At 44.8% G+C, this 13,275-nt stretch overlaps 1 protein-coding gene across 11 annotated transcripts in view; it reads right to left on the bottom strand.

The window, feature by feature from the left end:
• TRRAP (transformation/transcription domain associated protein) overlaps positions 1-13,275 on the bottom strand; it is a 117,214-nt gene that overhangs the window by 56,389 nt on the left and 47,550 nt on the right. For 6 of the 11 annotated variants that reach the window (XM_070484186.1, XM_070484190.1, XM_044747309.2 and 3 more), the window contains exons 29-39: positions 12,655-12,776; positions 12,145-12,315; positions 8,653-8,721; positions 6,162-6,215; positions 6,012-6,032; positions 4,260-4,379; positions 3,915-4,034; positions 3,341-3,505; positions 3,065-3,246; positions 2,636-2,834; positions 2,081-2,209 (exon numbers count right to left, since the gene is read on the bottom strand). In XM_070484186.1, the coding sequence (XP_070340287.1) occupies positions 2,081-2,209; positions 2,636-2,834; positions 3,065-3,246; positions 3,341-3,505; positions 3,915-4,034; positions 4,260-4,379; positions 6,012-6,032; positions 6,162-6,215; positions 8,653-8,721; positions 12,145-12,315; positions 12,655-12,776 (1,352 nt within the window). The remainder of the gene's footprint in view (positions 1-2,080; positions 2,210-2,635; positions 2,835-3,064; positions 3,247-3,340; positions 3,506-3,914; positions 4,035-4,259; positions 4,380-6,011; positions 6,033-6,161; positions 6,216-8,652; positions 8,722-12,144; positions 12,316-12,654; positions 12,777-13,275) is intronic. The other 5 variants (XM_070484191.1, XM_070484194.1, XM_070484195.1 and 2 more) reach the window with 2 other exon arrangements.

The raw sequence follows: 13,275 nt of genomic DNA, 5'->3' as shown, positions 1-13,275 counted from the left end.
GTTACCTACTACGGGTCATATGGCAAGTTTAAACTTTTATCAAAAAATACACACACACACAAACCCTATATATACCTGAAGTCTTACAATGACACAGTCGACGTCACATTGATTTTCCTTACTACATATGGATTTAGAAACTCACTGAATTTATTTCGATGCTGAAAAAAAGGTCAGACTTAGAAGGCAGAATGCAGTGGGTGAAGGGGCTTGCGGTGGAAAAGGAAGTCGTCCTCTTTGACACAAGATGATTCAGGACTGAGCTTCTTAACTTCCCCGTAGTTGAGATTTTTCTTTCCTGGTCCACTATCATTATCTAGGCCTTATTTTTCAGTTTTATGATCAGAAAATGTTACCCTGGGAAAAAAATCTCTGTTTTTAAAAACTTGTCATAGTTTTCTACGTTACCAAGTATCTTATAGATTTTTGTATGTGTTTGGTGGCTATAGGAAAAAAAAGTACATTCTTTAAGGAACAGCCTACTGTCTCTATTGAACCAAATCTATCCACTGTACCACTCAGTTCAACCAAGTAGCCTAACTATTTCCATCTACGGGAAGGTCTCAAAGACTGAAGTCCTCCAACACAACTGCGCTTTCATCAGGGTCCCTTTCGCCCCCTAAGTCTTCTCTCTGCATCTGCTGATTCCCAGGGGGCCCTCCCAGCGTCTCCAGCCCGCCCAGGGCCATTTCTGCTCATCCAACGCTTCAAGTCCAGCTCCTCACCTGCGCTGCCCCAGCAGCCTCCGATCCAGAAGACACAGCCTGGAGGGCAGCACTGGGGAAGGGGCCACGTGCAGGCCACCACCTCCCATAGTCGCCCAGAATAAGGTAAATGGCAGTATGCAGATCGAAAATAATCCCTTGGGCTCAGCTCTCATTCCCTCCAGAGGGTGGGGTGGGGTCAAAACTGCAGGAAGGAGGTCCATCTTAAAGGACAAAGACTATTAAGGACCCGTAAGCTGCCAACATGAACAACAGTCCCCTCTGCCTAGACCCCAGGGCAGAACAGGCGAGAAAAGCAGCTGTGTCCTTCCAGAGTGTTGGTGTGTACTCGGTGGTCACCTCTACCAGAGCCCCTGGAGCCCACACTGTAGACATGGAATGCCAACTGCTCACAGCACTCTAACAACGTGAACACAGGACACTCAAGGCAAACACGACACCCACGAGTGAGGGCCGGCAGCCCAGCCTGCAGAGGACAGCCGATGCACTGCGAGAAACAGTGCGGGCACCGACAAGGAAATGTTAACTCAAGAGACCTTCCAGTGCAAGCTGGAAACGCTACCGTAAAACGCACAGAGACCTTAAAACCTAAGCTAACGTCAGACATTACTACCACCATAACCATGATTCATTAACTTGGCAACATAGGGTCACAGGGGCAACTGGATCAAGTCCAATATACTTACTGGCTTTCAGTAGATTCTTTTGTAAAGCCAAAGAGGAAAACAGAACATCACAAATCTATTGACCAGCAATAGGGGTTTTTACAAAATAACTTGGATATCTGAATTTTCATTGAGATAAATTCTTTTTCATTGGAATCTATTAATATAGAAAAGTTAATTCATTCCAAAGTGAGGCTGCCTTAAAAAATTCACTAGTAGCAATTATAATATAATGTTCTGCTATAAACTAATGTAATCATGAAAACTAAATGCCTGGGGCCGGCCGCATGGCCGAATGGTTCCATTTGCGCGCTCCGCTTTGGTCGCCCAGGGTTTCGCTGGTTCGGATCCTGGGCGCAGACCTAGCCCCACTCAGCAAGCCACGCTGAGGCAGCATCCCACACAAAGGAACCAGAAGAACCTACAACTAGGATACACAACTATGTACTGGGGGGCTTTCGGGAGGGAAAACAAAAAGAGCAAGATTGGCAGTAGATGTTAGCTCAGGGCCAATCTTCAAAAAGAAAACTAAAAGCCTTAGGGAAATAAACCTACTTCAATGAACCCAACTCTCTCTCTCTCTCTCTCTCTCTCTCTCACACACACGAGCACACACACGCACGTGCACACACACACACTCATTCACATGTCAGGCTCCTTTTCATGCCAATGCGTTGTTAGTCATGCCACCTTGGTTATGAACACACTGGTGATGCTTTCTGGGTTATCGCCTTCTGGATTGGGAGGTCCTAGGAGCTGCTCTCCTTCCCCCTTCTCAAAGCTGTACAGGAAAGCAGGATTCAAGATATGCTGCAGAACCTGCAAAAAAATTAAAAAATGAAGGAGAAGGACAATGAAGCCATGCTCTTTCTTTCTTTAACAAGGTCGGCAGGACCACCACCTTGGTCACACTGCACCATGGGTGCACATAATCATCCTGACTTGTGTTCAGATGGTCCACTACAAAGGTAGGTTAAAAACCTGAAGAAAAGAGATGTCGGCCTGGTTTACGCTTCTTACTGCAAACGAGTCATTTTCGACAAACAAGAAATTAGCAAACTACTTTTCAAGACTGGTTCACCGCTGGATCTGCCTCAATTTTCTCAACAATGGCATCTTCCTCATAAACAGTCGGGACTACTATTTAAGTATCAACCAAGACAGCAGAACATGAATGGTACTCTTGGTTCCCTAGAAAATTAGCTCCCATGCCCGTGGCTTCTACTGCGTAATGCTGGGACTCACCTTGGCTTTCAGTTCATCCCCGAAGCTGGGGTCATTGAAGTCCACAAAGCGAAAAAACAGGGCACGTTTTTGAGCAATGCTATAGTTTTTGGGAATTTCTTCCTCCATATATTCTTTTAAGAATGTCATGTTGCAGAGAAAACGACCAGTAAAGGCTCGGAGCAGCTGGAACAACAATTCTATATCTCCATAATTCCTCCTGAAGGGTCAAAGAAAGGAAACAGGTTAGATTATGGCAAATTTGATAACATGTATCATCTCTGACTTGCCTTTTACACAGCTCAAAACTATATATAGTCCCTTCTCTACAACAAATTTGACTACTACACACCCCATGAACCACAGCCACGCACAAGTTATGAAAGAGGCTCCAGCTTAGCTTACTGGATGGAACAAGTCACTTGACACAAAGACGACAGAAGCACCCACTTGCAATAATTCAGCAGACAGTAGGCCAGCAGCTTGGGCTCCTTCCAGTTTGTGGCAGCCATGTTCTCCTTCCGGTGTCTTTCTTGAAAGGTTTCACTCACCCACACGCGTCTCAACTGGCTCACCAGAGAATGCTGATTGGCCAGCCAGGAGTCATCGTTCTTCACTATAATACTTATGATCTGGCAAAGAAGAGACAATTCGGTAATTTGACAGGGTTCTCTCTGCGCTTCAACTGAAGTTGAAGATTTTAGGTGTTCACTGAAGAGACGCTACCTTCACCGCCTGGAACTGCAAGTCCAGGCGCATGGTGCTGGTGCTGGGCGAGCCAGGGCGCACGGCCGTCTGCGTGCCGCCGGGCAGCAGCAGTGTGATGAACCTGTTGGGGTTGGCTGCCAGCACGTCGCGCAGAGGTCTGGCATCTTTGTGTTTTAAAAAACTCTGAAAACAAAACAAAAACAAGCTGTTTTAAGCTAATCAAAACTCACAAAGTGACAGAGATACAGATATAGATGATATAAACTCTAAGGTGCTTTCTAAATCTCTCTAGGCAGGATTAAAAAAAATTATGTAAGCATCTGTTTTAAAAATGCTTTTTAGACAGTAATCATACTTCATGATAACGATTTCTATAATCCTAGCAGTTCATTCATTTGTTACCACCACCAAAACCCTATAGAGAGGGATGCTCTTCGACTTGAACTTTTCGTACATGCAATGATGTTCCTAATAGTGAAATACAGTAGAGGAAAATAAAGGCTGGCACTGAGCAGCGACAGAGTCTCAGATTGCAGAGCACGCTGGCTGACGCAGACGGCGGGGCTGCCGACTCCGGCCCCCGCGCCCTCACCATGAACATCCTGCTCCACTGGGGGTCGTTCAGCGTTGCTTCCATCATGAACAGCTCCACCGTCTGCGAGGGGTGCCGCGTCAGGAACTTGATCAGAGGCTCTCTGAACGGACTGCCAGCCTAGAAAACATGGCGAAAACTCCATCTCCTCAGGGTCCACCAACCTAACGCGGTAGGAGTGTGCATTTCTCCCCAAGAACTGCAGTCCACTAACAACCACGAGCAAATCGCAGAATCTAACATCTTTATACTGTTGTATTAATCCATCTAAACTATAACAAAGAGAAAACATGCTAGGCGACAGACAGAGGAAGAAGGAGCATCAGCCCCGAGCCTGCCCATCACCTCTATCAGCATCGCCCGCTCTGTCTTCATCACGACCTCTAACAAAGGCTTCACCAGGGTCTGAGGCGCGGCCGGGATCAGATGAAAAAGGTTTATGATTGCCGAACAAATTTTCATTTCCTGATGAAGAAAATCAGAAATCAGAAAATAGGCCAATTAATTTTGCTGGCTAGAGGTATCAAAATTACTACAGACCCTGCTACAGTCTAGCTACATTCGCAAGGCTAGCCAACGGAAGCAGGGTTAACATGTAAAAAGCCACAACTTACCAATCTCAGATGACAGCTGTGGCCTAAGGAAACTAACTGCCCTCGGCCTTCAGATTTCATCTGACAACGAGGGGAGCGGGGCTGAGCGTGTACCTGACGTGACTGTGTGTTTGTGTCCACGTACACTGACAAGTGTTGGCAGCGACCTGATCGGCGGCCCAGGCCAGCCCCTCACGGAGGAGGGGATGCTCATGCCCATGGCCCTGAGCGTGTCAGGATTCCCTCACTTGGCTGTGACATCATGGGGTCTTCCCAACACACTAAGTTCGGAGGGCACAGACTTCCTTTGCCCTCAAAACTTAGCACAGAAAAAGTCCTCAAAAAACACAAGTATTTACCCTGGAGACTAACGATCAACATAAATAAATGACTGACCATGGAACTGAGTATTTGTCAACTAAGCTGACAAACCGCTATACTGAATGTGAAAAATGGGAAATGCAAGAAGTTGGCCCTTCTTAATGTGCTGGCAGCTCAGTGGTCAACTGCTCTCAGTGTCATTCCAACTGTGGGATTCAGTTTCAGTTCCTCGGTTTTGCGTCTGTAATTCAAAGGAACTCTCCAGGGCCGCAGGCCCGGGAAGACGCCCGGACTGGACAGCTCAGGGTGTGCACGGACACCGGCCCTCGGAGCACGGTAAAATGGGGATGATAACACCAGTCCTGGGGACCCCGTCCCAGCAGCAGCATTTGAGATTCTTCTCAAAATGCCTCTTTAAACCAAAAGGAGAAACAGTGAGATGGGTAAGAAGTGAGAAAAATTAGCTCAGCGTTGCCCCATCCCACCTCCAGAGCGCTCCTTTTACGGTGTTTTTAAGTCTTCAGACAGAGCAGGTTGCATCCCAAAATTAGAATGATATTCTAATAATGGTACTTTTCTAATGGCTCTCGTTTTCAAAGCACTGTCAAGAAATGCCTTCTTGTGGTCTTCATGACACCTCCGGAAGACGGGAATGACAGACCTTACCATCCCCATTTTACAGAAGAGGGAGAGCTCGGAGTCTGACTGTGTTTGTGTCTCCCGCAGTGGGGAGAGACGCACACTGGGTGCAGGGGGCAATGCGGATTTAAATTCAAGGCAGGCAGGCAGTCAGTCATAGGAAAGAAAATGTAACTCCTCTCAATTTCTAGCTGGTCTAACATATTCTTTGTGGAGTTTCCTCTCAAGAGGTTTTGAGATGTATGAGTTCATACGAACATCATGATAGCAAAATCCAATTGAATCTTAAATAGTATTACGATATGGCACTTCTAACATGTAGAAAACCAAAGAACTTAGAATCTTGCTTAAAACGTCCTAATAGAAAACATGCGTGGCATCCGGACAGTTCACAGCAATGGTACTGATACAACTCCGCCACAGACAGACAATACGGCTCACCGCACTCAAGGGCACAAGGCACTCTGTCCATCACAGAACCACAAGTCACAGCAAAACCAAAGACGACAACGACCCCCTCCTGCGCCTCCACTGAAATTCTCACCTCTACCCCTTCCATGGCAGGCTGAACCAAAACAAAAATTACAGCATGAAAAAAAGCAACAGAAAGGTAAAAGGAAAAGAAAAGAAAAGAAAATATAAACTGTTCTTCACATTGCAAGTCATAAACTGACTTTTAATAGGTTGTTCTCACCTCAAACTGACAGAATGGAGACAAGGAACATCTCCCGCACTCTGAAATGCTTTCCTGAGGATGGGGAGGAAAATCATCTTTTTTCTATTTATGTTATTGACATAAAAACGTCCCATATACTCATACACAGTAAGGATTATTGGGGTAAACAAGACAGTAAAGACAATTATCAGAAAGCACACAATAATTAACAAATGCTCAACAGCAAAAAATGCACCTTCCACCCTTCAGACGTCAAACAGCCCTTCTCAGAGCGTTGAATAGAATGTATCCCTTCCCTAAACCAAATGTAAAAAACAGGAATTTCGGATTTCTTGTCTAGGGAAAGAAATTGTAAGACCTTGTTGTATGCAAATACATTTAAAAAACTGTTTTGTTTAGAATAATTCAAGATTTTATGTGCAGTGCTGAGACATTAAAAAAAATCCTCTCTTTCCCAGTTACAGTTAGAAGACTACTACGACTAGGAGCTTAAGCCCCACCAATTAGGTATGTCTGAGGCCCCCAGACTCACAACAACCCACAGGCCTTGACACCACCCACCAGACACCTGGGTTACCTCGTGAAGTGAAGCTGTGGGTGTGTGGGTGTATGCATATGGGTGTGGGTGCGTGTGTGTGTACGCAGACACGGCCTAACAGGTGGTCATGAGTTCTCCCCCGTGAGTTCAATGCTCATCAGGCAAACTCTCCTAAACATGAGGAGGATGCAAAGCTCTGATCATCGAGGGTACTTGACACTACAGAGGAGCTTTTATTTATTTTTAGTCAACTATTTAACAAGTCTTCAGTCTAGTTTCTCAATTCGGCAATGTTATTGGGGTCTTTAACCAAATAGGAACACACTACTTTCCAAGACCCATTCCCAATCCTGTACAGCATCCACGAAAAACGATCAGAGCTCAAGAGGAGACAGGCAGCTTGGACCTGTGCCAAGGCAAGGCGGCTTGTGGACCCCAAACACCACAGCCCCCGAGTTCAGACCTGCGGCCTAACCTCCTGCAGCTGGACATTCCTAGGTGCCCAGGGAATACATTCCCATGATGACCAGCACATTTCAGCAGGGGCTCAAGGACCTCCCAGTGCCCATGGCTCCATCCCCTATGTGATGTCCTCCAGCCCCGTAAAAAGCCCTCCAAAGAACTTGCTGGAAAAGTTCATGAAACCTCTCTGATTTAATGCAAGTCATTCATCTACCCACTAGGTTTTTAAATGTTTATTCTAGAACTGGCTATGTGTTTCAGAGAAGTAACAGCTTATTATAAAAACAAATATAAAATCTAGAGCGAAATACCTAAGAGATGAGAGATGGGGAGGAAAAGCACAGAGGACCTGCACCTGCTCCCAAGAGCCGAGGCTCTTAAAACACGCTCTGCTCTTCCCACCAAGAGTCCCTATTTTTTTTCCTGCATATATAAATAACAAACCTTCAAAGAGGTCATGGATGGCATAACACTCCTAAAAAAGTTTAAAATCCTGGTTTAGTTTTGCTTAGTTGGCTGTTTAGAAGCAGCAGGAAACAAGACTTATGTAAACAAAACACCTTGACACAGAATGGTCAAAACAAAGCATAATAAAGCCAAAAAAAAAAAAAAAAAAAAAAAAAACCAAGTTGGGATGAAACACAGCATCTGACAAATAGGCACAGGAGACAAAAAGCCACGTTAATGATGCCTCTGAAGAGCTACAGGATTCCCTCCTCAGGATCCTGCTGTACAATTTCACCAGGCGGAACAGGAACTTAGGGAAAACACTATCCCACTGACAGGACATCATTGACTTAAAAAATATTTTGAAAGAATATTAATATATACAAATGAGATTAGATTCAAAACAGCAAGAACCATTCATTTTTAAGAAACAAAGGCTTTAGCGACCAACATCAGATTCTTAAAAAGATTTAACTAAAGTGGTTTTCCCTCAAAACCATAAAAATGTGTTTTGAAGTACTGGCCATCTGACTTCTGGCAAACACTGAGGTGGGGGATTCAGACCTAGAAAACAGACATGCCAATATTTAGTGATGCTTTATTACATTCTCCTCAATGTTTTAGTAAGTCCTAAAGTCTCTACTTGGTTTTATGAGGCGATGATGATGAAAAGCAATGGAAAACAGCCGAGGAATGCACTACCATGCACACAGCAGCTGCCAAGAACAGTCTAGAAAATACACTTTATACACTTTAAAGCAAAATGAGTAAAATTGAAATACTAACATTGCAACCTTCCCAGAATTCTCATCAACAAAAATGTCATATCAAAGTGAACAAAAGAGATATTTTAAAGAAACATGAAAAGGAACGTTCAACAATTAAGAGAAATAAAAGCAAAATGTAATGCTAATAAAATACGTTTGACAACTTACATAGATTATAACCATACAGAACTAGCTTTCTGACCGGTGTTTTAACTGAACGCATTGCTCCAATATGAACAGTGATAACAGCAGTGCACGGCAGGGGTGCCCTCCCAGAAACAAACAAGTCACTCACGTTTCCGTCGCTCCTCTGGCCCCCTTTATGGGTGAGGACCACCACCTCCATCCACTTTCGCAGATGTTGCTGTTGAAAAAATACATCCTTAGACATTTTTTCCTTACAACAGGAGCATTTCAATTCCAAAAGGCTGCTCTTAGGGGAAAACTCATAGGTAATCACTAATTTCCATCATATTTAATGTGAGAAGAGCAGTGTTTCTATTACTGAAAGAGCACAACCATCAAAGTAGTGATGAGAAGAACTGGCATTTTTTATGTTCTATAAATAGAAAGGCTGCATTTACCCTGACCCAACAGAAAACGTCTCGAAACCCGGCCATTCCAACATCAGGAGTTTGCTCCATCCATCATTACTACGGTCACCTTACTGCTGGGTCAGTGTGCATCGCAGCTGTTCAGTGTGTGCTGTGATGAGCTGGGCACCATGCTAGGCATTGGGGCAGCGAAGTGAACAAGGAGACATCGTCCCTGTCCTCGTGGAGCTCAGGTTTCAGTGGGGAAAACAAGGTAAAACACATAGGTGCCTGCTGTGTGAACAATTATGGTTTAAGAATCGTGAAAGAATACCAGGAACCAGCTTTAGATGAGGTTTGAGGAGGTCAGGGAGGGCCCTGCTGAGACAGACAAGCCAGAAGCATAAGCGAAGAGTGCTCCAGCTGGAGAAAAGGAAGGACAAGGCCCTGAGCCAGAAACAGAACAGTGGCTGCTGTGGCTGAGGATTAGTGGGCACAAGGGGGACCCAGGGGAATGGGCTAGTGATATGGGCATGGATCCCATTTGGTCAGAGGCCATGCAAGTTAGTGCAAATAGGTAGCAATCCCCTTCTGTGCAGAATGAGGGCAATCGTTCCGTGGTACGACTCTGCGTTCTGCTCTAACAGCATGAGCAAGATCTGTGAGCCCAGAGTGACTCTGGCCTGAACTGGGCATGTGGCAGCCAGGCTCCCGCCCACGTCCAGGAAACCGGGCAGACAAGCAGTCAGAGCCTACAGCTAAAACCACAACAAGAGCATCCAAATAAGAGAACTACCCATTACCCTAGACTGTCCAAACTTGTTCTTCAAAACACTGCTGCCCGGCAGGAAGTTAACAAGCTGCTTTAAAAAGGGCTCCACGGTAAAACAGGCTTGGGGACGGACGGTTGAAATACACCTAAACACTTTTCCCTGAGCCTTTAATGTCTAGAGACCTTGTAAAACTTCAAGAGGGGAATACATTAAGTTGTGTTTCCCAACTTACTTAGCCAATGAACTGCTTTTCATGGAAAATCTACATCTTGGGGGGCCAGTGTTCCAAGGAACACTTATTGAGAAACACTAAAATGCACATTTCTTCAAAGAAACTAAGAACACTAAACTGACGTGTCACCAGTAAAATTCCTTGAAGGATATCACCAAACTATGTACACTATATGAAACCTGTATCTTATTAGAATAGCTATTCAGACCAAAGATACGAGAGTCATAAAATTAAAGGTGGAGAAAACAGCCAGCTGCATTACCATTCATTCTGCTTTTAGGTTCCCCAAAGGAAAAAAATGCCAACTGGTACATAAATTTCACTTTTAGTTCAATAAGGAGATATCAGAAACAACTAGCCACATAAGAGGCTTCAAGATCAAATGTCAAGCAGTTCAAATGTTAAGAAAGGAAAATTTTCAGCAGCTTTCATGAATGCCCACCCCACAGAGTAGGGTGTCTTATCTCTTAAAAATTAAGCTGCAGGCTTGAGCTGTTAACCTCCAGAGCATATCATAGGCTTTGGGAGAAACCAAAGGCCCAGTGACTGAGCACACGTCTCAGGAGTACGGCCACCTAAGGGCGAACGTGTCCCTGACCACGGCACCCGGCAGAGCAGAGCAGCCCAGGCTACGTAAGGAGGACCTGAGCCACAAACGCAAAAGCCCCATCAGCTCCGGTCCAGGCTGGGCTGGGGCGAGGCGGGCGCCAGAGGGAAACGGCTCTGCAACAGTAGCTTCGATTGTTCTTTATCAAGAGCATCAACACTCTCTGCTTTCAGAGGACTTCAACCACTCAGAGAGCGACTATAATGCCAGAGAAGGGTTAAAATCTCCGAAGAAACTAGAAACGCAAAACCCACGTACTTTATTTCAGGACAAAAGACTCCTGGCCTTAGTGAGAAACCTTCAAGCTGTTCTAAATACTCTGGATAACAATGTTTATTGAATGATTCCAGCTCACGGCAGATACGAAGGGTTAGATTTGGGGTAAAAAAAACACCAAAAAACAGACAAAGTTGCTTCAGGCAGGCATGCAAAGGCAGCAAGAAATGACAGCCGACAGAGGGAAGAGACAGACTGTAATGTTTCAAAAGAGATGAATATAAAACATGAGGACATTTTAGGACACAGGCACAGATCTCATATATGAAAGCACCGAGGGCTGTAAGAGGGTGTAAGATAAAGTGTGTGTCTGACGTGCTTTGATTAGCAGTCAACACAATGCCGTGCACTCTAGCCCCACCCATGAGCGCCTGATGCCCGCAAGCTGGTAGGCGTGTGTATAGTACATGTGTGCGGAGGCTTAAGGGCTCTTCCAATTTGGAAAATCCACTTACGAACTTTGTTCCCCTTACGCTCTACTATCGGGGCACGACTTACAACTTCTAGGGTCAATCATCATACTATCAATTCCCAGCTGGGTGTTTTGGTCCTTGTTCACTGTTTAGGTGTCTGTAGCTATGAAGAAATCAGTATGTGAGGGGAAAAGCTGTGTGGTTTTCGTACACATATTCGTGTATCTACACTCCATGCACACTACATCTATATCTACCTATCTACCCACTCCCGTCTACAGCTGGGGAAAGGTGTACCAAAACCAGAAACAACACCTCTATGTCCTAAAACATCGAAATGGCCAAAAGCTACTTGGGAAACATAAGCACGAAAACTACATGCACGCCTGCAGTCATGCACCATGAAATCGTGAAGTAACAAATTATTTACAAATGTCTATTTACAAAATGCAAGAGAAAGCTAACAGCTGAAATCCTCCTTCCTTGACTTACACTTCAAGTTTAAACATTGTCAAACAGATCTTTTATTTGCATAATTATTTCCTTGGTAATTCTAAAAACCCAAAGGACTTCTAAAGTTCTTACAAGTTTTTCATTGCATTGTCTATAATGGCCAAGGACTGGAACAATCTAGATGTTCATCGGTGGGGGAATGGCTAAAGAAATCATGGCATGTCCACAGAATGAGATATCACGCAGCCATAAAACAGAAGGAAGAAGCACTTTCTGTCCTGACGTGAAATGATGTTGTGGTACAGGGGCACCGTTAACGTTGGTTGTCTCCCGGAAGGGGAAGGCCGTGGTTGGAGGATGAGGATGAGCAGGAGACTTCACAGTAGACCTTTTTACACCTTTTCAGTTTTAAACCATGTAAATGGATTACTTATTTTAAAAAATAATTTAAATTAATTTTCAGGTTTATCATAGAGTACATTTACATACATTTGGCTTACCATCATTTGATCACAAAATTTATCATTGAAGGAGTTTGGGAAGAGCCTGGTGACTGATGTCAGACGATTCACAACGTTCAGTGTCAAGCTTCGATAATCCCCCAGCATCATCAACAGAGGTCGCATGTGTGTGTGGATTTGATCTACCTCGATGGTAGCACCTTCTAAAAACTATTAAAAAAGGAAGGTTACAAAGGAAAACAGAGAGCAGAACAGACTTTACGAGAGAATGGAACTCATACTCGACTCCAGCAGCAAGTTTGGGAACTAGTAACTCTAATTCACAAGTTTCCCTTGGGAAAATGAAACAGTAACCACATTTATTGCAGAAGTTTATGATGAAATGAGGAAGACTGGTCATTACTATTTAATATTTTAAAAGGCTCAGTCTGACTATGAAACAGGTAGAGACACTGTAAGAACGCAGTGTGTATTAACCACAGACAGACCTGCAGGCACACAGACAAGGTGAACAGGAAGAACTCAGTGCAGAATTCACCCAGCCCTCACCTTTCTCATACAGGCTTCTCCGGCCTCCTGGAGCTCACTATTCGTGGAGTTGAGGGCTTTGAAGAGTGCGGCGATGATCTTCTCTCTGGACTGAGGGAGGTAATTGCACGCAGCAAGCGCATCTTGAGGGAGAGAAACCAATACAATTTCATTATTAATCTGAAAAATATATGAACAATTTCCTTGTCTAAAGGCTCTTCTCAAGCAACAAAAAACATGAATCACTAGCTCTCCTTCCTAGTATGTGGCCCTGAGAAGGACAAAAGGACGCGTGGTCTTCTACACACATGCTCACTCTTATCTAGGAGTCAAGTCAACAGCCTGCCAGAAAAGCCAGAATAAATCTTACACTGTCCAGAGGGGGAAGGACTAGAGGGAGAAAAAACAGTCCCCACTGACACCCCTGCCCCCAAGACATCCTCAGCGGGGGAGAGCAGGGCTCACCTGCAGGCAGACGCACGCTGAATTAACGCAGAGGGCATGGCCTGGGACCCGGGGATGAAGGGAACAGACACACAGCCCAGCTGCTCTCCACTACCCATGTCTAATCAGGCAGCCTCCTCACAACTTGGCGGGGCTCAAGGCTTGGCAAATGCACATATTCTTAGGAAGGGGGACATA

Source organism: Equus asinus, chromosome 14, assembly GCF_041296235.1.
Source record: "Equus asinus isolate D_3611 breed Donkey chromosome 14, EquAss-T2T_v2, whole genome shotgun sequence".
Lineage (NCBI taxonomy): Eukaryota > Metazoa > Chordata > Mammalia > Perissodactyla > Equidae > Equus > Equus asinus.
Note: the sequence above shows the minus strand (reverse complement) of the source record. Positions and strands in the feature narration are given on the sequence as shown.